Here is a 24393-nt window from a genome sequence, read left to right as displayed (position 1 = left end):
GACAAATTCATGGAGGACAGGGCTATCAATGGCTACTAACCATGATGGCTGTGCTCTGCCACCCTAGTCAGAGGCAGTATGCTTCTGAAAACCAGTTGCTGGAAGCCTCAGGAGGGGAGAGTGTTCTTGCACTCGGGTCCTGCTTGCGGGCTTCCCCCCGGCACCTGGTTGGCCACTGTGAGAACAGGATGCTGGACTAGATGGGCCACTGGCCTGATCCAGCAGGCTCTTCTTATGTTCTTAAGACGTCACCCTAAGAGTCGGAAACGACTCGCACTACAAGTGCGGTGACACCTTTACCTTTACCTTTTATACACTAGGAAGGGGCAAAAGTAAAACCAGGATCTACTGATATATCTCTGGGTGATCTGTAGCGGATCTGCAAGGGTTCTGATTCCCAATCTGTTAACAATAAAAACAACAAAAATGCTTCTCTCTCCCTAATTAGGATTTTTTGGGGGGGGGGTAGATGGCAGAAGGAACCCAGAGTGACTTTTTGCATGACAGGACTGTGAGAATAATGTTAATACTGGAAACAAATCCCTGGGCTAAGCATATGGTCAGAGGCACCCTGGCCCTTAATTCTCTGTTTGCTTTCTTTGCCCTCAGCTCCTGGGATTCTCATTGAAAAAAACAAAATATACCCCTAAAATCTGAAGTTTGGAATAAATGCCCTTTATCATTTTCCAGAGAAAGTGTGTGAGTGTGTGTATGTGGTGTTGGTTATGTTCCTCCCCCATCAGGCTCACCAAAGACCTGTTGTGGATGCCCCACTTGGGAGGCCCTCGCTCCATCCTCTGGTAGCCTTTTGCCTCCTACCCTTTTGCCTCTCTGATGGGTTCCTTCTCCACCGGTGAGGTGGGACACGGAGCACAGGTGAGCACACCCATCCACCCCGCTCCCGACTCCCATGCTGTTCTCTAAGGCAAAGCTGCAGTCTCCCTCCCCTCCCCTTCCTCCTCCCTGCAGAAGAGGCCGGGGAGGGGGCCAGAGAGTTTCCCTGCTGGAGAACTTGGCGAGGTCTCCTCTCTCTGTGCGCGTGTGTGTGAGCTGGGTGGCGGGTGGAGAGCGCAGGGAAGTGAGTTTCGTTCTTCCCTCCTGCTGGAGGCACCATCTCTTTCCTCTCTCCCCGCCCCCCGCAACCACCTACCGCTGCAAATCCGCTCTGCAGCCCCCGCCTCCGATTTCCCCAGAGGCCCGGGTTCCTCCTTTCGCCCCTACAGCAACCCTTGGCAGCCCCCCCCCCACGCCAACACCTCCTCCTCCTCGGTTGCCTCCTCCTTTTGGCCCCTCACTCATTCACTCTCTTTTCCTCCTGTCTCCACGCTCCACAAGTGCCGCGCGCAGTTCACTCCCCTCGCTCTGAGGCTTCGGGAAGGGGTGGGGGGGGAGACAGAGGTAGGGAGGGGGGGACTGGCACCCCCCCCCAGCTCCGCATGCTGGGCAGAGGCGGCCCTGCAAGGCTGCGCGGCCGCTTGGGGCTGTCCACGGTGCTGAAATCGCCGGCTCGTTAACCCCGCGGAGCTGTCCATGGTGCTGAAACCCAAGCGGGTTCCCCGCGTTTGCCCGAGAGCCCCCTTTATGTGCAGTTCTTGGCGCATCGCAGCAGCGTCGAGCGGCTTGAGTTGCGGCGGCGGCGGCGACAGCCTCAGCTCGCCCGGGCTGGCGCTGAGAAGGATGAAGGGCTTCCTTCGGCTGTTCTTGGGCTACTTGGTGGCGGACCTTCTCACCCTCTTGGGCCGGGCGCAGGAGAAAGCCGGACAGCACTTGGGCAGCATCGTGATGCTCTCCGGGGGGAACCAGAGCCGAACCGGGGAGCCGCACGCCGACGCCTCGGAGCCGCCCCCTACCCCGGAGAAATGCAGGGGCTACTACGACGTGATGGGCCAGTGGGACCCGCCGTTCAATTGCAGCGTCCGGGAGTATCCTTTCTGTTGCGGCACTTGTGGCTTTCGCTTTTGCTGCAAGTACCATAAGGGCCGCTTGGATCAGGAGATCTGCACCAACTACATCATGCCCCCCTGGCTGAACGGGACCAAGCTGACCAACCGCCCCCTCGACCCTTCCCACGACCCTACTCGAGACAAAACCAACCTCATCGTCTACATCATCTGCGGGGTGGTGGCCATTATGGTGCTGGTGGGGATCTTCACTAAACTGGGGCTGGAGAAAGCCCATCGACCTCAGCGGGAGCACATGTCCAGGTAAGGCGAGGCTCAGCCAGGCTCTTTTTTTGGGGGGGGGAAGGGGAACCCGCGAGTCCAACCCAAACCCGAGCGTGGCCACCTGTCTAAGCCTCTGTGCGTGCCTTGAGCCCGAAGAACTCCAGCCAGCCCTTAAGAGTCACCCGCGCTGGAGTTTGTTCGGGATTTTTTCTTCTGCTTCTTCGGGGTGCGCCGTGCCCTCGCGTCCCCCATGGGCCCCTGAGCTCGAGTAGCCACCCCTCTGGCGTATTAGCCCGGTCCTTTCCCGGGGGTTTAGCCACATGCCTTCATCAAAGAGAGCTCCAGACAGCGAAAAGGCTGGGAGACGGACACGCGCCGTAGAGACTTGCAGCAGCGAAGAAAACAAATGGGGCGTTTCACTCGGCATGGCAGGGCTGTTGGTAGCTGCTTCTCTCTTCCCCTGTCCAACTGTTGCGCGTACGGGGCAAACTTCTCCGCAATGGCTTGTAAACACACACGCACGCCCCTTCCTCCATCAGCACACCTCTTTGGTTTCCAAGGACAAAGCGGGAGCAGTTCCACCTTGCAAGTGCTTGAGTCGCCTCCTTTCTCCGAGAAACAGACCTGCACCTTAACGTTAAAAAAAAATGAAAAAGGAGCATAAGGGAGAGGTTGCAGAGAATGACCTCAAACCGACGGTCTTGTTAGAAGACCTATAGCATATTTGGGGGGGGGGGAGAGAGAGAGGCTCCTAGGTTCATATAATATCTCACACTATAATGGGGCCAGTTAGGAGGTGGAATACAGTCAATGTGCCCTATATTGACCAACTCAGACCATTGGTCCATCTAGCTCAGTTTTGCCTACACAGACTGGCAGTGGCTTTCCAAGGTTTCCAATAGGGGTCTTTCCCAGCCTTTTCTGGAGATGCTGGGGCTTGAACCTTGGACCTTCTGCATGCAAGGCAGATGCTCTGCCACTGAGCTACAGTCCTTTCTCTCTGTGTGTGTGTGTTGTGTTTTGTGTTCTGTATCCACCAAGTAACTGGCTGTTGTAGCTCAAATATATTTCCTTCCCTCCAATGCCAAGTGAAGCTGGTGGGCACTGCTCTCACCACAAGCTGGCTCTCCTGGCTGATGATCAGGCAAGTGGGCACAACCTCACTTTTGGCTGCCTCTCCCTGCGATTCTGAAGACGCACACACACACACACACACTTTCCCAAATTGTGACAACAGTAGAGAATCAAAGACCCGACCCTCGTTTGTCAAGTTATTCGCTCTGTCTGTTTCATTATGCTAATCCCGGACACATGAAAGCAAAACAGATGGGGAAAGATATTTGCAGATAAAATAAAAACAATTATAAAGAAGAAGGAGAAGCAGCAGCAGCAAATAGCTCTGTTAGGCAGATCCCTATCACAACTAGGGCAACTTTCAAGATGAAGACTAGAGTTGCAAAGATGCTTTCTCTCTCAGGCATGGGTAGTGTGCCTTGAAAAGGCACAACTCAAAAGCAGCCTGGTCCCTTACCTTCTCCTCCTGACCTCCTCCACTACCCCCCCCCACAAGAGATGGACTCAGCACCTGGAGCACCTTCCTTGTCCAAGATCCTGCTATTTGCTTTGTGATTAACAACCTCCCCCTGCACCGAGACACCCAAAATAGGATTCAGAATGCATCACCCGTTCTTTCACTAGCAATTATTTGCTATTTATAAACTGGCTGATGGGCGATCATTTTACTACCAAGGAGGAGAGCAGAGCACAGGAATTTGCAGGCAGCCCAACATGCTGTGTGAGGGATAATCCTGGTGAGGCCAGGTTTGCTGGTGGGGGTTGCCCAAAGGAAGCCCTCCTAGCCAGCTTTGAGGAGCCTCCTCCAGTAAATGTAGGCCAAGAGTTGGTGGAGACTGGGGTTCCATTCTGTCCTCTGTCCCTTGATTCGTTGGGAGATGCTTGGGTACCTTGCTCCCCCTTAGCATCTTCTCCTGTTTCTGTAGTGTCTACACTGACAGGTATGCTGAAAGGTGAACCAGGACACACTGTAGGGCACCTGCCGCAATAGGAGAGGAACAAAACTGTGAAATTGGAGTGCATGGATGTGCTCACTGGGCACATAGTCAGCTCCACAGAGAGGTGGTCTGGAGATAAGCAGGGACCTTCTAGCAACTCCACCCATTTCCCTTACTGCCCCTTGAATGCCTAGAACTCCCCCTCAGATGGCTTCGATGGTGCTTCCTCTCGCCCATCTCCTTAAAACCCACCCTTTACACAAAGAGCCTGGATAAGAGTTGATTAGGCACTAATAAAAGCCGCCTTCAAATATCTGAAGAGCTGCCACGTAGGAGGTGAAGCACCTTTCGGTACCCGAGAGGGTAGGATCCAAGCCAAGAGGTTTAAATTCCGACAAAGGGGATGTAGACTAGACGATGGGAAGAATGTCCTGATAATACAGGCTTATTAGACAGCGGAACACACTGTCTCAGTAGCTATCCAGATTCTCCTTAGTTAAAGGTTTTTGCAGAATCTGGATGGCTACCTCCCAAGGATAGTCTAGCAATGGATTTCCTGCATCAGTAGGGGACAAGATGAATGTTGAGGTCTCTTCTAACTCTTGCATGTGTCCCAACCCACCCCTTGCTGCTTTTACCTCTTCTCCCCACAAGCAAACTCTAAGATGTAAGCTTTCTTAGGGACAACTGCATTTGTGTGTGTGTTTATTCGGAAAAGTGCCAAATATGTAATTTATAATAAATAAGGACAATGATCACACAGACACCCTAAACTCTCAGCTTATCCATACCGCAGAACAGTTCTGATGGAGCATATTTCAGTTGCGAGATGGTTGCCAGAGTGATTCTCCAGAATGCAGATATTTATATCTGTCTGTATATGACAATGCGTCCTGTGCATGGTCTATCTTTGGCTGGGACCATAGCTCAGTAGCAGAACACATGCTGGGTGTGCAGAAGTCTCTGCCTTTGATCCTCGGTATCTCTGCTTTAAAAAAGGACCACAGGTCTTTTGTTAAACTGGATCACGGGTCTTTTTCTGGCTGAGATTCTGGAAGGCTGCTGCCGGTCAGAGTAGACAATAATAGGCTTTATGGACAAATTGTCTTGCCAAGTGTAAGGCAGATTCTGATGTTCATTGACTATTGTGCAGGGACAGTTGTCGGGGGTGCAACTTCTGTCCTAGAAATTCAGGTGGGGACAGGCCCGAGAAAGGGTTTTCTCTGTGGCAGCCCCTAAGTTGTGGAATTTCCTCCCTGCAAAAGTGTGTCTGGCACCTTCGCTGTACAGTCTTCCGTGAATACGAAAGATACACCTCTTTACCCTGATCTTCAGCACTTGAGATGTACGTTTTCAGGACCTACGCTATTCCCTGTGAATGTCATGTGTTTTAATTGCTTTTAATACTGTATTTTAAATGTATGTAACCCACCCTGGGATCTACTGGGTTTAGGGCATAATGATGATAATATGGAGCAGCTGCGACCCATGGAACCTTCTGGGTTGTATCCAGCTAAGTTCTACTCAGAGTAAACCCATTTAAATGAATGGACTCAAATTAGTCATGCCCATTCAATTCAAGGGGTCTGCTCTCAGTGGGAACAGCATTGGATACAAGCCTCTGTTAGCAAGCAGTGTTTGCATGCCAAATTTTCACACGTTTGCAGCTACCGGAGTTACTCCGGAATTGCTGGGCTGCAACGAGCTCCGCAGTCACTCCCAATCCTCCTCATTCCTCAGTGAAGGCTTTTGTAATTCCCTCTCCTATTGATCTTCATTCGAACTTAAATGTCTTGACTGTTTCAAATGCCATTGGAGAAGGGAAGCTGTGTGGTGTTCATGTAGAGAAATAATAATCCCTCAACTCTCTGTTGCTTATCTGTCGGAACTATAAAAGTTTCTGGAGAGATCTTTCTACTTCAGCTAACTGCTGAGATTTATAAGGGACAAGATGTTGGAAACCCCTTCAGGCCAGCATCTGTCAAGATTAGACATCTAGCCCTCCAAAAGGCCCTCTGTTGCTGTGGAATAGTCCATGCTATTTGAACTCCACAATGCTCTTTGTTATCTACCCTAGACTCCAAAACAGGGCCAGAAACAGTTGCTGAAAGGGGTCAGAATACAGTGGAGGAGGCGGTGGTGGGGAGGGTGGGGAGGCAAGCAGATGCCTCTTTGGTCTATGTCTACGTGGCAAATGCCCTGCTGATTTATTTATTTTATTTATTTATTTTCATTTCTAAACTGCCCATAGCTAATAGCTCTCTGGGCGGTGTACAAAACAAATGATGGGAAGATTTGACAGATTTCAGGGTGGGGGAGAGTACATTCAGGGGACAATTTTCAAATAAGCTTAGGAAAGAATAGGACTTTTAGCTATTCATTGTAATTAGCAGAGGTGGCTGGTTTGAACTTTCAAGGAGCTGTCCAAGGTGCTTCAGCTAAACGTTCAGACTAAAACCCGGAGTGGATTTCATTGCCCCACCGAAATGGGAGCCACAAGCCGCCGCTGCTAATTACTGGAAGTGGGAATGTTATGCATTTTTCAACCTAGCAGAGGGACAAACATTGGCGCCATAAGGACGGGACTTTTGTGGGCAGAGGTCCAGGCACCCCACTCAGCAGAATGAGCAGGGTTGGCACACCACATTTAGAATGAAACAAAGTGATGCACGCTACCATCTAAAAGAGGGGTCCCCATTCGACCATTAAGTCAAAGAGTAAGAAAGTGTTTTTCCACCACTAGGGACAAAAATCTTGTGCCTGTGACTATGCTTTCTATGCTTCCTCTTCTGTCTCTTCTGTCTTCTTTGCCTCTTTCATTTTCTGGAGCCCAAAGACTGGGGCTGCTGCACGCCATACGTTTAAAGCATGGGACCTCCCCAAAATAATCCTGGGAACTGTAGTTTGTTTAGGGTGCTGGGAACTGTAACTCTGTGAGGGGTAAACTATAGGTCCCAGGATTCTTTGGGGGAATCCATGTGCCTTAAATGCATGGTGTGTATGCAGCCTGGGAGTGGAATACTCTGGTTTGCCTCACAGGTCTAGTTGTTACTTGGAATGGAAGGATCAGTCCATTACGGTTCTTTCAGTTTCTTCTTTTTCCAATCATACATTCAGTTCTCCACATTTCTTTGGCAATTTTTTTTTTTTAAATCCTAATGAAAATTCTTCAGCATCTTAGTGTGACTTTCTCCCAATAAACACACTTTTGTAAGCAGCTTTGACTAATGTACAATTTTTTGCAAGCCATTTATCCTAATGCAATGCATTTGTGTACGTTATTTTCACTATTATATTCATCGTGGGCACACTCTCCCCTAATATACGCACTTTTGTCAACATTGGTTGGTTGGAGAATTCAGATAAGTGTGACTTTCAAGGCATGGCTGTGTTTCGGTTCTCGAGGCATTTTGGAAGGTCCTAATTTGATAAATTTGGCTTTAAATGTGAACTGAATCAAATTTCTCCTCCATCCCTAGTTATTACTGAGGTAGCCAACTTGTAGCTGGACCCATCCTTAAATTACTAGTGAGCTCAGAGGGTTCCAGCCCCTGTACATTTTCTGATGCCTCCCTCATTGACTCCTTTTAGATAGCTACAGAAGATACCTTGATTTGACTAAAAGTGGGGAAAGTCGGGGGTTAGGGCATGTGAGCTTCATTAGGGTCCCTCCTAGCTTCCACCCCTGCCCCATAATTCACACACTGGTCTGAACTGTACCTTTTTAGAGTGCAGTGAGGGCTCTTATAACTGAATGCCCCTTTATATGCATGGAGTGGAGGTACAGGGTAGCGTTTCCCTCTCTAGTACTAGAACCCGGGGCCATCCAATGAAGCTGAATGTTGGAAGGTTTGGGACAGACAAAAGAAAGGCCTTCTTCACACAGCACATAGTCAAACTATGGAGTTCACTCCCACAGGAGGAGGTGATGGCCAGCGACTTGGGTGGCTGTAAAAGAGGGTTAGACAAATTCATGGAGGAGAAGGCGATCAGTGAGTACTAGCCATAATGGCTGTGTTCAGTCTCCACTGTTGGCGGCGTTATCATCATCGATTATCCGCCCTTCACTCAAAGGTCCCAGGGTGGGTTACAACAATTTTAAAATACAGCATTAAAAGCATCCTAAAATCACTAAGTAGGGTTTGTTTGTTGTTTTGTTGTTGTTATCTGCCTTCAAGTCGACTACGACTTATGGCGACTCTGTGGATCAATGACCTCCAAGAGCATCTGTCATAAACCACCCTGTTCAGATCTTGTAAGTTCAGGTCTGTGGCTTCCTTTATGGAATCAATCCATCTCTTGTTTGGCCTTCCTCTTTTTCTACTCCCTTCTGTTTTTCCCAGCATTATTGTCTTTTCTAGTGAATCATGTCTTCTCATTATGCGTCCAAAGTATGATAACCTCAGTTTCATCATTCTAGCTTCTAGTGATAGTTCTGGTTCAATTTGTTCTAACACCCAATTATTTGTCTTCTAAGTAGGGTGGGTCCTGAAAATATACATCTCAGGTGTCAAAGGCCAGGGTAAAGAGCTATGCCTCTGAATACCAGCTGCTGGGAACTGCAGGTGGAGAGAGTGATGTTGTGCTCAGTTCCTGCATGTGGACTTCCCAAAGGCATCTGCTTGGCAACTATGAGAACAGAGTGCATTGCAAGACAGGCCTTGGTCTGATCCAGCAGGGCCCTTCTGATGTTCCTATGAAGAAGAAAAATCCTTACAAGAAATCAAGCATGTCAGGAACATTTCTAGGCTAGTAGAATCTAGGCTAGTTTTCTATGTGCAGAGAATACCTCCACCCCTAAAATGGAGGAGCATTTCATAATGTGAGCTCCTGCCTGTAGTCTGGCATGGTGCAGCCCTGATTAAAGTTGACAATTTTAGTGAGAACTAGGCCTTAGACTGCCAGTATTTTCCCATTCCTGAGGATGCATTGCTGAAAAATGAGAGGGAGAGAGTGCATGCATGTGTGTCCGTGCAGGCACATGTGTACACACACACATGTCCATCTTGGGCTGATGGAAAGTCCATTTGTGTGCCTATGCATTGTATTGTCATTCAGTCCCTTCCTATCTGTCTCAAATGAGTCTCATGTTGCTTAAGGCAAGCAAGGAGAGAGATCAGGTTCAGAGTCAAATGGGAAAATCATCTACAATCATAGAATTGTAAGGTACCTCAAAGGTCATCTAGTCCAACCCCCACTGCAGGAAATTACTGCTACAGTATCCCTGTTAGGTGGCTATCCATATAGCCTTTGCTTAAAGAAGGAGTGTCTACCACCTTTCAGTCTGTTTATTCCACTCTTGGGCTGCTGACATCCGCATGTTTGTTTGTTTATCATACTTTTTACCCACTGTTCACCAATAGCTCCCAGGGTGGGTAAAAAATCCAAAATACAACATCAAAAACAATTAAAACACATTAGAACAAATAAAACATTTGCTAAAGTCAAAATATAAATTAAATGCAGGCAGTGTCAAAGATTAAGTCTTAACCCATTCCCTTTCTCGCTGTCTCTCTCCTTTGTCCTGTTCCCTTCTTCTTTCTCTCTTTTTCTTCCTTCCTCTTTTTAAAATCACAAAAATCGGTCTGTTGAGTTGCAGCCTTTTAAATGTTATGTTTCATTTCCAACAGCAAGTTTATCTCTTTCTAACTACAGTTCCTGAAGAATAACTCATTTGGTTCTTCACACTGCTAATAAAACAGGTTGATTCAATTTAGAACATACTAGTTATCACAATTCATCAGTTTCAGTTCACTACACTATACAGTAAACAGAAACAGAATAGAAAGAAGGGGGGAAAGTTCACAGCAACTTTTGAACAGAGTTTCCTTGCAGCTTGCACCCGACATCCTTATAATGTCCAATCAAAATCCCCTTCTTTTGATTTGAGCTGACCGGTTCAGGTCCAACCTTCTGGAGCAACAGAAAATAAACTTGCTCCATCATCTCTGTGACAGCCCTTCAAATATTTGAAGTTGGCTATCACCACCTCTTAGGCCCCATCAGCACTATACATTTAAAGCAGTATCATGGCATTTTAAACAGTCAGGGCTTCTCCCAAAGAACCCTGGGAACTGTAGTTTGTTAAGGGTGCTCAGAGTCATTAGCAGACCCCTATTCCCCTCACAGAGATACAATCCCCAGAGTTCCCTCTTTATAGCTCCGTGAGGGGAATAGGGGTCTCCTAACAACTGTCTGCACTTTTGGTAAAACTACAGTTCCCAGGATTCTTTAGGGGAAGCCCTGACTACTTAAAGTGGTATCAGAGGGCTTTAAATGAATGATACGGATGTGGCTTCATTCACTGCTTCTCAAGGCTAGACACACCCAGCTGCTTCAACTCAGTCTCCATGCCTCTTACCATGGACTAGGAATGGAAAGATCTGTCTCTTTCAGTTCTCTCCGTTTCTCCCTTTTCCAATGTTAAATTCAGTTCTCTACATTTCTACAGCAATCTGCAATTTTTTAAAAAAAAAAATCCTCATGAAAATTCTCCACCGTTTTAGTGCAAATTTCTCCAAATAAACACATTTTTGTAGACAGTTGTGACAAAAGTACACATTTTTGCAAGCCATTTCTCATCATTTCATGCCTTTTTGCAGGTTGTTTTCACTCACGTATTCATTTTAATGCACACCTTCCCCTAATATATGCATTTTTGTAAATGTTGTTTAGTTGGCGAACTGCATCCCAAAATTCTAATATATGTGAATTTCAAAGGATGGCTATGTTTCGGTTCTCATGCTGTTTTGGAAATTGCGAATTTGATAAATTGTGCTTGAAATGTGAACTGAATTGAAATTCTCACCCATCTCTACCATGGATTATAAACTGTTCTGGGGAGGTCCTTTACTGAGGGCTGAAAAGTGGTTTAGAACTAAGAAACAAGGGCACAAACAAAATCCTCCCGACGCATATCGGTTTGTTGAATTTGCTAAAATGTAGTGCCCAGAAGAGAATGCGCTATTCCAGCTGAAGTCAGATCAAAGGAGAAAAGAGTGGTGTCTTTGCTTTCCTGATTTGGACACAGTACACCTGTTGATGCCACCTACAATTACAACTGAGAAAATGTCTGGATTTATCGTATGGCCTTAGCCCAGAGGATAATACCTGAGAACGCTCATAAGAGCATAAGGAGAGCCTGCTGGATCATGCCAAAGGCCCATCTAGTCCAGTATGATCTTATCACAGTGACCAACCAGATGCCTATGGGAAGCCTGCAAGCAGGATCTGAGTGCAAGACCACTCTCCTGTCCTCAGAGCTTGGAAAAGTTACTTTTTAAAACTACAACTCCCACCAGCCCCAGCCTGCATGGCCACTGGATTGGGCTGATGGGAGTTGTAGTTCAAAAAAGTAACCTTTCCAAGCTCTGCCTGTCCTGTGGCTTCCAGCACCTGGTATTCAGAATCATACTATCCCTGACCATGGAAGCAGAACATAGCCCTAGTAGTCATTGATAACCATCTCCGCCATGGATTTGCTTGATCCTTTTTTAAAGCCATCCAAGTTGGTGGTCATCGCTGCCTCTTGTGTGAGCAAAGCCCAGAGTTTAACTGTGTGCTGTGTGAAGATGTTATTTCTTTTGTCTCTCCTGGAGAGCCATCGGTCGGGAATGCTTTGATTTGGATTCCTGCATTGAGCAGGGGGTTGGACTGGATGGCCTTATAGGCCCCTTCCAACTATTCTATGATTCTATGGATCTCCCCATGTTCAGCTACAGCAAATGCACACTTCTGAATGTTCCATTCTTGGAGTTCTGTAGCTGCCACTTTGGCAGCCGAACCCTTTGATTCACGGGGAGCAGCTGACGAAGGCAGCTCTTTTTGTGAGTCACTGAATAAGTATATGGTTTTCATGATTTTCGTGCAGGCAGGTCAAAGTTCAGTATCTGGCATCTCCAGATGGGACTGGAGAGACCTCTGTCTGTGGAGAGCAGTTGCCAGTCAGTGCAGACGATATTGAGGTAGGGGGACCAATGGTCTGACTCAGTGTAAGGCAGCTTTCTATGTTCCTAACTTCATCCTACTCAGAGCTTGGGAAAGTGACTTTTTTGAACTACAACTCCCATCAGCCCAATCCAGTGGCCATGCTGGCTGGGGCTGATGGGAGTTGGAGTTCAAAAAAAGTAACTTTCCCAAGCTCTGATCCTACTAGGATCAAGAGCAACCGTGTCTGAAGAGCTGTTTGATGCTTTAAAAATCTTCATGTTATAAATGACTGATCTGTGCCAGAACTCTATGAGGCAAATTGGAATGAAAGATGACAACCTGCCCAAGGGAGGCTCCTGGTAAATACCAGTTGCTGGGAATCACAGTCGGAAGAGGAATACTGCACTCAGGTCCTGCTTCTGGGCTTCTCAGAGCCATCTGGTTGGCCACCGAGCAAATAGGATGCAGGACTAGATGGGTCTTTGGCCTAACCCAGCCGGGCTCTTCATAAATTTCCACGCAGCCTGTGGATGACTTACAATTGGGTTTGTAAAAAAATATTAAAAAATAATAATGCCGTATTATTTTTATTGCATTTTAATATATTGTTTATCCTTGGGCTGAAAAGTGGTATTAAAAATGAAACTTTAATCGCAGTAGCTTAATAACAGATGTTTGGCTGCGCATTGTGATATATGGCATAATCTTAGCCCAATCTTGCGCACGCTCGCTGGGAAATTGACCCTACTGACTTCAGTGGCACTTGCTTCATAAGATCGCAGCCGTAGTGATGAGCTGTGATAAGAGAATGAGTAGTCCGTTTGGACATGGCAAAGGCAGTGAAGTGTTTTAGGAGCCTGGAAGGGAAGTTGAGGCTCTTGTAAAATAAGCACAACAGATAGGAACTGTGGATGGAAGGTGCAGGTTACACACAATTGCCGATAGGGAATATCTATACATTGCAGATGTAAATGTGTTTTCAGAATAATTCTCTCTCTCTCTCTCTCTCTCTCTCTCTCTCTCTCTCTCTCTCTCTCTCTCTCTCTTTCTTGAGAAAAAGCACCCCCCCCCCAATTAATAGCAGGACAATACCTTTTTTAGAACCAAACAAAATATCACAAAATAGTATGCACACTTCTTCTCCAGAACGCTTCATCAGGCTGGATATTAAGCAAAATAGAACCAGGAAACTGCCTTGGTCCATCTAAATACGGTCTACCGGCATTAGCTCTCTAGGGTTTCAGACTGGGGTCTCCTCTAGCCCTGCCTGCAGATGATGATGATGATGGTTAAATTGATGTGCCACACTTTCTCCCAGAAGGAGGAATGCTGGGAATAGGGAGGGAAAGATCTGTCCGTTTTGGTTCTCTCAGTTTCTCATTTTTCCAAGATTAAATCCAGTTCTCTACATTTCTACAGCGATTTGCAATTTTTTTAAAAAAAAAATCCTCATGAAAATTCTTCACCATTTTACTGCAAATTTCTCCAAATAAACACATTTTTCTAGGCAGTTTTGAGGAAAGTATGCATTTTTGCAAGCCATTTCTCATCATTTCATGCCTTTTTGCAGGTTGTTTTCACTCATGTATTCCTTTTTGCACACACTTTCCCCTAATTTTGTAAATGTTATGTACTTGGCGAAGTGCATCCCAAAATTCAAATAAACGCGAATTTCAAAGGATGGCTGTGTTTTGGGTCTCATATTGTTTCAGAAATTGCGAATTTGATAAATTCTGCTTGAAATGCAAACTGAATCGAAATTCTCACCCATCCCTAGCTGGGAACTCAACCTGGCATGCACAGCAGATGCTCTGCCACTGAGCTTTGGGCCGGCCCTTTCATGAGGCAAACTGAGGCAATGGCCTCCGGCAGCGGGAAGGATTAGGGCTTCCTGGCTCCTGATCACTTACATTACTTCCACTGCCAGCTGGCCAGCCAAGGTTACCAGGGCAGAGCTTGCTCTGAAGACGTCCCCCCTTCCTCAGAGGAGGCAGAGGGGAAGGGGAGGCGGAGATACAGCCTGTGCTGCTGCTGCGTTAGTGATGGCAAAATCGTTTAAGCGTGGTGGGGGAGTTCTACTCAGAGTCAACCCATTGAAAGGAATGGGCTTAAATTAGCCATGTCCATTAATTCCAATGGGTCTCCTCGGAGTAGGAGTAGCACTGGGGAGGACCCTATATTGGCATCCCACCCGCTTTTGAAGATGCATCCGTTTACACAGGCAGACCCTTGACCTGAGTCTCCTCTTTTCATTGTCGGGCTGTTTTAATGTTGTATTGCACCTTTTCATGATGGGTGCTTTTTAATTTAATGGGATTGTTTTATTGTGTGTTTTCGTCAGGGAAGGGCTGTGGCTCGGTGGTGGAGCATCCGCTTTGCATGCAGGAGGTCCCAGGTTCAATCTCTGATGGCAGCCCCAGGTAGGGCTGGGAGAGACTCCTGCCTGAAACCCTGGAGAGCCGCTGCCAGTCAGGGTCGACAATACTGAGCTAGAGAGACCAATAGTCTGATTCAGCACAAGGCAGCTTCCTATGGATGTTTTCATGTTTGTAGAAATGGTTTTGATCTTTTGTAAACCATTCGGAAGCCTGTCTTGGCATCAAGTGGTAGATGAATCAACCAGTCAATTAATAGCAACAGGAGTGAGTGGTGTTTGGCAGCAGGGTCACCTGACTTGGGTAGTGCAGTGGCTTGCACCAGCCCTGACTGAGGTTTGGGGGGGGGGGCTGGAGAGAGAGAAAACTGGCTTGGTGTAACCTGAAACCTGCAGAACACCTAGAACCTAAATCTAACGAAAGGCTCCTGCCTCTTCCTTAACAGCTGAACCATTATCCTTGATATCTCATTTTCTGTTTGCAGATATTTTGTTTGCCTGCATGTAGGTAGGTGGGAGCATTCATTTATATGAGTCCCAGCTGGCAGTATATGATTATACTCTTCCCCTCTTTGGGGGGGGGAAAGGGCCATAGTTCAGCAGCACAGCATCTGCTTTGCAGGCAGAACCTGGGTGTCAAGGGCCAGCTAAAGATCACCCCCACAGTGAGTGGCTCAGGGGTGATGTGTCCTGCCACCCATGCAGCCGTGGGCAAGCTGCATAGTCCCAAGGAGCCCAGTTGCCCCCCAGCTGGCAGTTGCAGGCAAGGAAGGGGCTGGCTTGTACAGCTGTGGCAAGCTGAGCAGGTCCTAGCCAGCTGGGGAGGACTAGCTTCAGAAGGAGGCAATGGTAAACCCCTTCTGAATACTGCTTACCACGAAATCCCTATTCATAGGGTAGCCATAACTCGGGATCTACTTGAAGGCAGTCCCCTAGGTTCAGTCCCCGGCATCTCCAGGCAGAGCTGGGAGGGACTCCTGCCTGAAACCGCAGAGAGCTGCTGCCAGTCAGAGCAGACAGTCCTCAGCAAGATGGACCAGTGGTCCAACTCAGTGCATGGCAGCTTTCTGTCTTACTATACTGATGATTCCGTAGATCAGGGATGGAGAGCTTGTGGCCCTCCTGACATTGTTGGATTCCCATCAGCCCTGGCCAGCATGAGCAATGGCCAGCAACGATGTGAGGTGGAGTCCGGCAACCCCTGGAAGGCTGCAGCTCCCCCATTGCTGCTGATAGATTCTCTGCCCTGACTAGGAGCCAGTGTTGCGTGATGGCTAAGAGAAGCAGCAATGAACTGCAAAACTCCTCGTTTAAAAACCGCCTTTCCCCAGGAGCAGGCCTACCTTTTATTATTGCTGCAGGAAACGGCTCTGCAGTAACCATGCAACATGTGGGTGTCCTACACACCTTGCGTACGGCATGCGTTTGGGTTTCAAGAAGCATGCACTCATTTGATGATGGTGTCAGCGCTAGTTGGGTTTCCTGCAAGGATTGGATTGGGTGGGACTGCTTCAAGGGGTCCTGGGTGTTAAGACTGGCAGAGGGGCCCCTCTTGGTAGTTCTGCCACCCTGAGAGGTCTTAGGGGTGGTGACCCAGAAGAGCGCATTTTCTGTGGCAGCTCCGAGGTTGCTGAATTCCCTCGCCACAGAGGTGCATCTGGCGCCTTCATTCTATAGCTTCCTCTGTATGCTGAAGACGCTCCTCTTCACTTTGGCCCTTGATACCTGACATAATGTGTTTTCAGGACCCCCTTCCTCCAGTGACTGTAATTTGTTTTAACCGTTTTTAATACTGGATTTTAAATTGCTATAACCCGCCCTGGGACTTGCTGGTGATGGGCAAGTAAATAATCATAATCATGCCATGACAACCACCTTGCCTTCGCTTCCTCATTTACTGTGGCCGCATCTGCACCATACATTATGGGTACTATTATACCACTTTAACTGTCATGGCTTCCCCCAGAGAATCCTGGGAACTGTAGTATGTGAAGGGTGCTGAGAGGGGTTAGGAGATCCCTATTCCATTCACAGAGCTACCGTTCCTAGAGTTCCCTGGGGAGATGGATTGACTGTTAAAACTTTCTGCCAGTTGCTGTATGAATAGGGGTCTCCTATCACCTCACAGCACCCTTCACAAGCTACGGTTCCCAGGATTCTTTGGGGGAAGCCATGACTGTTTAAAGTGGTATGATGCTGCTCTAAATGTTTCTTGCAGATGGGGCCAATATCATTCCCTTTTGAGTATTCAGAGGTGAGCTGTGTTGCTTATGTAACCAAATTGGCACTGTCCACATACCAGTGGGTCTGGGTAAATCCCAAGGTTTTTATGGGAGAAACCAGAAAAGGCAGGGGCATACCCCAAAAGCCCAATCAGGACTGAGCATGTTTAGTGGCCACAGAACGCTGGCTGACTATTGGAGGGAAGAAAACACAAACCAACCAAATGAGGAGGAATGGAATGGGGTATCCTGGAAGAAGGTAGGGCTGATTGCTGGAATACTGAAGAGAAGCATCCCACACTGCAACATTTTGTTGCAAGTCTTATTTCTTGGGGAAGAGCCACCTCTCAGTGGCAGAGGACCTACTTTTCATGCCAAGGGCCCCAGGTTCAATACCTGGAAACTCCAGGCTGTGGAAAGGTTTCTGCCTGAAACCCTCGGGAGCGGCTGCCAGTCCGTGTAGAAAACACTGAGCTAGATGGGCCAATGCTATGACTCTGCAGCTTCCTGTTTTCCGACAGTAACAATTATTGATCCTTTGGACTTTTTGTGGTTAGGAAAGTTATGGGGAAATGCACCAAAATGCACCCCAAAAGTATGGGGGTGAATGAATGACTAACAGGAAGATGTATAATTGCTGTGTAAGCGAACCAGGATCGATGCAGGACAAATGTTCCTTGTTGAGTAACCTTCCCTCAAGGCATGGAAGGATCTGTCAATTTTGGTTCGCTCAGTTTCTCATTTTTCCAATCTTAATTTTAGTTCTCCACATTTCTGCAGAAATTTTCAATTTTTTTAAACCCCCCTGCAAATTCTTCAGCATTTTAGTGCAATTTTCTCCTATGCGGTTTTGACTAATGTGCACATTTCTGCAAATAGTTTCTCCTAGTTTAAGGCATTTTGTGTGTTGTTTCCCCACATACATTCATTTTTATGCAGCTTCCCCCTTATATATGCATGATGTTGTTGTGCTGGAGAACTGCATTGCAAAATTTGGAAAAGTGCTAATTTTGCAGGATGGCTATGTTTTGGCTCCTGTTTTGGAAAGAGTGAATTTGATAGATTCGACTTCAAAATGTGAACCCAACTGAATTTCTTGCCCATTCCTACTCCCCACAAACAAAGTAGAATGTATGCGTAATAGCCAGGCATTGTCTAACCTCCGTGGCAAGCTTTGTGTAAGCAAATCAGGATGAATGCTCAATAAATAGGTCACATGGAGGAGCCTGGAATGTGTCGTTCACATTTCTGCCACCTCCTCTTTCCCCCCCCCACCTGTCACCGGCCTCGGCATGTAGCTGCCTCCAGCAGTTTTTATACCCTTTATTTATTAGAAAAATCACACAACACAAGTCAAAGAGATTGAATGCAGCACACAAAATAACATAGCATTTTTATATATTTGCAACTACCTTAGCTTTGGTAAATTTTGCCTGTGCAGATACATTAAAAAAATCCTCTCTAAATTAACTGGATCTGTGTGTGGGATGAGTGTGTGCTTTTATGGATTATTCAGGATCAGTCCATAACTTGGGGCTCTACTGGGATAATAGTTCCCTCTTAGGAGCCTATTAATGCGCACAGCTCTTTGGGTTCTCTGCTGGCTGCGTGTTTTTCTCGGCTATGTAGGCCAACTCTGCAGTGGTGGGTCTTGAAGCATTGCTGCTTATTGAAGTGTCATTTCAAACGCTCAAACTCATTCTGGCTACCTATCCTTATGAATCTCCCCCCCCCCTTCTTTTTATTGGATCTAGCAAACTCTCTCTTTCTAATAAAATGAACCTGGTGATCAGAAATCTATCTGACAATTTAATGATGTAACACTGCCCCACAGTCAAGAATTGCTGCGTATCGTGTGTAATTAGCTAGGCATAGAGGTGTGCACATTAAAAGGAGATTTCTAGCAGTCTGGAAGTAAAAATCTGGATTTATTCCCCCCGCTCCTCTTTTCATGTCTTTGTCAGTAGCATCTAGCAGGGCTTGGTTAGTTGTTATGAAAGCTATGCTACCGGGAAGGGCCAAGTCAGGCTAGGGACCCAGGCATGGTTTAATGACCCAGGATTTTCCCAACGTGGAAAAAATGGCCATTTTCATAGTCAGCAACAGCACTTTACTTGTATGCTGCTTTCCCAGATGCACAGTATCAAGCTCAAAGTGGCTTACGACGAGGAGAGCAGCGATACGTCACAACATGCAAAAACAATTTTGTGACAGCAGCAATAATAAAATGACAACAGAATAGTAAAGGCGACAGCGTACAACCCCCCGCCCCAACATTTCAAGACCCTGCATGTGTTGGGGTCACCAAGGCTTGATCCTGGGATTTGGTTCTAGCCATTAAACAGGAGATACAATAATAAGGAAGAGTGCACTTCTGCAGGGATGTAGTCGTCCAGGGTCTCAAGGGGGTGTTAGACCCCTATGGAAGTAGGGTCCAGCAGGGTCCCTATGTCTCTAGCATCCTACGAGCCAATCAGCATGAAAGGGGAGTGTGTTGATCACTGAAAAGAGTCTTCTAACATGTGTCCTTTCCTGCTGATTGGAGCCAATCGGAGTGAAAGGAGGTGAGTCAGCCATTGAGAAGACTCTTCTCAGTAGCTAACACATTCCCCTTTCATGCTGATTAACTCCTAGGAACATCTGTTGTTGTGGGAGAAGGCATTAAAAAGGACAAAGAAGCAGAAAACAGTATTCAAATCTGGCCAGATTATTTTATAATCTTAGAAGGTTGTATAATCTTAGAAGGGATGTGGCTGGGAAGGGACATGGCTGTGGCTGGGATGAAGGGACTCTGCACTTCTGAATTTGCCACTACACTACTGCACCTCAGCAGAGAGCTGGCTAAGAGATGGAACTATGAAGTAGGGATATAATGCTGGCTTACCTTACAGAGGGTGGAAAATCTCAGCTCTGGCGGTCAAATGTGGCCTTTCTGCCCTCTCTATCTGGCTCTCAGAACCCTCCCCACGCTTCTCTGAATTTTGCAATGCACTTCTCCAGCCCAGTAACATGTAGAAACGCCTATACTTGGGTGTGAGCGCATACAAATGCACATTAGTGAAAATAATTGTATGTTGCATTATGTCATGGAAAGTTGTTTTGCAAAAATGTGCATATTAGGCAAAATTGCACATAGACGTGTCTTTTAGGAGAAATTCACACTGAAGTGCTAATGAATTTTCAGGAGGACTTTTTAAAAAGAAATCGCAAATGGATGTGGAAAGGAGAACTGAACCTAAGATTGCAAAAATGAAAAATGGAGTTATCCAACTTTGCCAGCCTGTGTTAATGTTGCTGCAGGTGATGGAGTTGGAGGATGTTTGATCAGATGTATGAGCATGAAGAGAGGTTGAAATATGGTGAAAATCTGCTGGAGGCGATCATTCTTGATTCCCTACAAGAATCTAGAATGAGGACAAGATTTGGCTTCAGACATCTTCATGTGACATCATCCTGAAGCCAAATCAGAGTGAAGGCAATGCATCCTGCCCTCACTCTGGAGTCTTGGGAGTAATTAAACAATGGCCGCCATCACCACCCAGCAATACCTTCACCTCCAACATGACCACAAAAAAGACAGAGGCTGGAAAAGAAGAGCCAGTGAGTGTGTGTTAACAAATCCTTCCCCCTGAGTCCTCACTTCAGAGCTGAGCCTTCTAAAAAGTGTCCATTCAGCTCTACCCACAAGCTGGAACTGCCACAAAATGTTGCAGTATATCCTCCTTTCCAGGGGTCCAGCAAGCCACCCATGATTGTCTCACGTACTGCAACCTACTCTCCATTTTTCTGATTTTCTTTTCCAGCTGACATTCAGCATTCCATGTCTTCTGGACACTTGTATGTCAAGTGTCTCAAGATTCATCCAAGTGTGCCCTTAACTCCTTTTTGTTTTTCGATGGTCCAGTTTGGTCTCCAGTCCTGTCAGCACTGAGTTTGCTCTGTGTGTGTGTGTGTGTGTGTGTGTGTGTGTGTGTGTGTGTGTGTGTGAGAGAGAGAGAGAGAGAGAGAGAGAGAGAGAGAGAGAGAGAGAGAGAGAGATCCTCTACCAAAATTGAAGTTCAAGAGTCCGTTGCCAGGGTAGGGGGGAGCGAGAGTTTTTATGGAAGGGTGCATCTAATTGCTTTTCCCTTTCCCACAATTCTTTAGGGCTCTTGCTGACGTTATGCGACCAGAAGCTCACTGCACGACGGATCACATGGAACGAGATCTCAACATTGTAGTCCACGTGCAACACTATGAGAACATGGAGACGAGGCCGCCTGCAAATAACTTGCGTGAGTTTTATATATTTATATTTATGTCTCAGTCTTTTGCTTGGTCATGGCTGGAGATGTTTACGACTGCGGTTCTTGCAAAGGAGAGATCTTTTATTGCCTTGTTACTGGATTCGATAGCAAGAAAGGCGATTCCTTGACAGTGAGCAAATGCTGGCAGAGTTTGGATTGCATCTTTCTTGTTTGACTTTTGTCTCTCTGTGTGTTTTCTTCTTTATATTTTCATCCCTTTCTAAAAAAAATGTCTTTAATCATTTACGCAACAGTTTATTCTTGGTTTCACGGTTCACCTCAAAAGGACAGCAGTAGAAACAAATCGGCATGCAGCATGTTGACTGGGAAGTAGGTCCCAATGGGTTGTAGCCAGTTCTAGTCCTGCTCAGAGTAGACCCATTAAAACTGATGGGCATGAGCGACTTTAGTCCGTTCATTTCAGTGGATCTACTCTGAGTAGGACTTAGTTGGATACAACCCAATGAGTTCGATGGAACTGACTCCCAAGGAAGTGTGCATAGGATTGCAGCCGTAGCCAAGAGGACTTGATAGTGGTGGTGGTGGGTAGAAATTCAGTTCAGTTCACATTTAAAACTAGATTTATCAAATTTGCACTTTGTGAAACAATATAAGAATCAAAACACAGCCATCTTTCAAAATTCGCACTTCTCAGAATTTTGAGATGCAGTTATCCAACCCAGTCCATATTTACAAAAGTGCACACACTAGGGGAAAATGTGCATAAAAATGAATATATTGGTGAAAATAACACACAAAAAGCACTATATTAGGAGAAACTGCTTGCAAAAATGTGTGCATGAGTCATAACTGCATACAAAAATGTGTTTATTAAATCTGGACAAAAATGCCAAAGAGTTTTTTTTTAAAAAAATGGCAAATTGCTCCAGAAATGTGGAGAACTGAATTTCAGACTGGAAAAATGAAAAATGGAAAGAACCGAAATTGACAAATGTTTCCATCCTTACTTGACAGTCTGCAGAGTTGTAAAAGGAAGAGTTACAGATTTTGGCTCAAAGCAGTATATGTTCTAGTAGGCCAAAGTAATGTAGAGATATCCCTCTGGCAGTGGAAAAGTTCATGATGTGCTGCGCATGTGCAGAGTATGAACTGTACTGTTATTGAATACTTGGATCTTCATGTAGTCAGATCTTGCAGCTGTGTTCTCTGCCAAATTGTTGGGTGATGTTACATCCTCCACTGTAATAAATGGGGAAAAATGTGTGTGGCAGTGCAATTCTATGGATGTCTGCTCAGAGAAGTAAGTCTTGCTGAATTCAGTAGGATTTACTATATAAGTGTACTGTATATAGGATTGCATTAGCATTTCAGCAGGGGGAGAAGAAGTGGAATTTGGACATGCATTAAACCCTTTGCAGGATTGTGGCCTTTCCTTGTATATGTTTGCATGCTTCCTGTTGCTGAGTTCAGGCAAAACATTTGCTGGGGAAGAAGTATTTATATGATTGCATAAAGCTAACACTCTAAGTGAAATGTCTTAGAAGGCTGTATTGTTTTTTGACAGTTCAGTGATGATGCTCAAATTTTTTATGGCTCAAGTACGATAAAGTTTCTAATTGTCAAGTTTCAGTTTAAACAAAGGCGTCTGTGCCTTTTTTCCTATCAGCAGATGCAAGCAAGAAAATTGCATTTGGTAGAAAAGCATCACAAATAATCACATATGGAGACAAAAGAAAGGTGGCGGAAGATGACTACTTCAGCCCACTTTGAAATTTTCAGCTGCCAAGAATAACTTGAGCCACAATGTGAATGGAAGGTCACTAATTCAGCTAGTCGGCAATGATTGTTTAGATCATTGGTGCATTGCTTTTTTTTTTAAAAAAAGCAAATTGCTCTTTAATGTATTTATGGCAAATTGCAAGTGGCAAAATGCTTATTTGAACAATTGTTCATGAGCGCCTTTGGACCTCTTTGTTTGTTTTGCTGATACTGTTAAAAGTTGTCTCAAGCAGTTTCTTAAAGAATACTTTCCCCCCCGACTCCAGAATCAGAAATCTCGAATAGTGCCAGTCTTTGAGAAGTGTGGAGTTTAAGATTAATGCTTTTCATTGCTGCTCTTTTGTTCTTGTGGTTGGATGTGGCAGTTGCCACAATGTGGGATGAATGTGGACTTTTGGGGTGTGTTTTTCTTTAAGTGGATCCTGCAAATGTGAAGCAGCTCCATCCTTGAAGCTGTTTGCTTTGGGTGTGTGTGTGCTCATCTAAAATTTGTCAATTTGGTTGACAATTGGCTCATGTTGGCTTAAGTGTCGGGTATGTGGAGTGCAGTGGCGGCTGGTGGCGCCATGTCAGTGTGGCAGTGGAATCTGCTCTGGGTGCTTCAGCACCTTGGACAGGTCCTCAAACATCAGACTAAAACCCAGAGCAGATTCCATTGCCCCACTGACATGGAGCCACCAACCACCACTGGTGGAGTGTCGCAACTGAGCCATGTGCTGATTGGCTGGCATTACCAGTGATGCAATTCCATAAAGGATAACAGCCATTTTGGAACACGGTGGTCCTTACTTGTTGAAGAGGCACATGCTTTGTATTGAGAAATGGCTGCAACTTTGATTCCCTTCCCCAAGAATCTGTCTCCTGTTGTTGTTGTTGTTGTTATTATTATGGTTTATTTCTATGCCACAATTTGGACAAAAGGCCCTCAACACAGCTTAAACACAAATATAGAAATACATATCAATAAAAACAGTACAATTTACAAAAATTAAATAACAAGATAATTACATTATTAAAAAGCAACAATAACAACTTTCAATGAAAATACAATAACAAATCGCGCTTTCCTAACAAATTCCTAACAATTAGACAATGTCCACTAGTTCTTCCATCAATATGTTGACATCACAACATGATACCATGGAGGTGTCCTGCTGGTACTGCATCTGCCAGTCCTAATACAGGAAAAGGAACAGGAGCAGTCCAACTTTTGCCAACGCAGACAGTGTCCAGAGTAAGCAGTACTTCAACTTGATCACGGGGATGAAGCGTTTGATGTTCCGGCTCTTGTAGATCATTGCAAAGGTGGAAACGAAGGCCTTGGAAAGAGAGGAAAGAAGTAGAAGCCTGCTTGGCATGGGTGGGTCTGCCCACGGGAGAGGTGGAAATGAGGCGCTCTGAGAGGAAGGGATAGGAAAGGCATAGAGGCCTGCTCAGTGTAGATGGATCTGCCCGCGGGGGGAGGCCTTGGTACGGTTCTGCCATCATGGCCAGGCCGGATGACGAGGGGCCCAGCAGGAAAGGCGGTAGCAAAAAAAGACGTGGTGGCGAAGACAGGCAGGCAGCGCCTGGTGGCTCTGGGGCTTTCAAACATAAAGGTGGCACAACTGTCCTTCCACTGAACTGGACAACAAAAAGCCCAGCAGGGAAGGCAGCGGCAAGGAA

At 46.1% G+C, this 24393-nt stretch overlaps 1 protein-coding gene across 1 annotated transcript in view; it reads left to right on the top strand.

The window, feature by feature from the left end:
• Positions 1–1677: 1677 nt before the first annotated feature.
• Positions 1678–24393, top strand: part of SHISA9 (shisa family member 9) — a 268132-nt gene continuing 245416 nt past the window's right edge. The window contains exons 1-2 of the mRNA XM_061599553.1: positions 1678–2204; positions 20849–20976. Of these exons, the coding sequence (XP_061455537.1) occupies positions 1678–2204; positions 20849–20976 (655 nt within the window). The remainder of the gene's footprint in view (positions 2205–20848; positions 20977–24393) is intronic.

The sequence above is a fragment of the Rhineura floridana genome, chromosome 17 (assembly GCF_030035675.1).
Source record: "Rhineura floridana isolate rRhiFlo1 chromosome 17, rRhiFlo1.hap2, whole genome shotgun sequence".
Lineage (NCBI taxonomy): Eukaryota > Metazoa > Chordata > Lepidosauria > Squamata > Rhineuridae > Rhineura > Rhineura floridana.
Note: the sequence above shows the minus strand (reverse complement) of the source record. Positions and strands in the feature narration are given on the sequence as shown.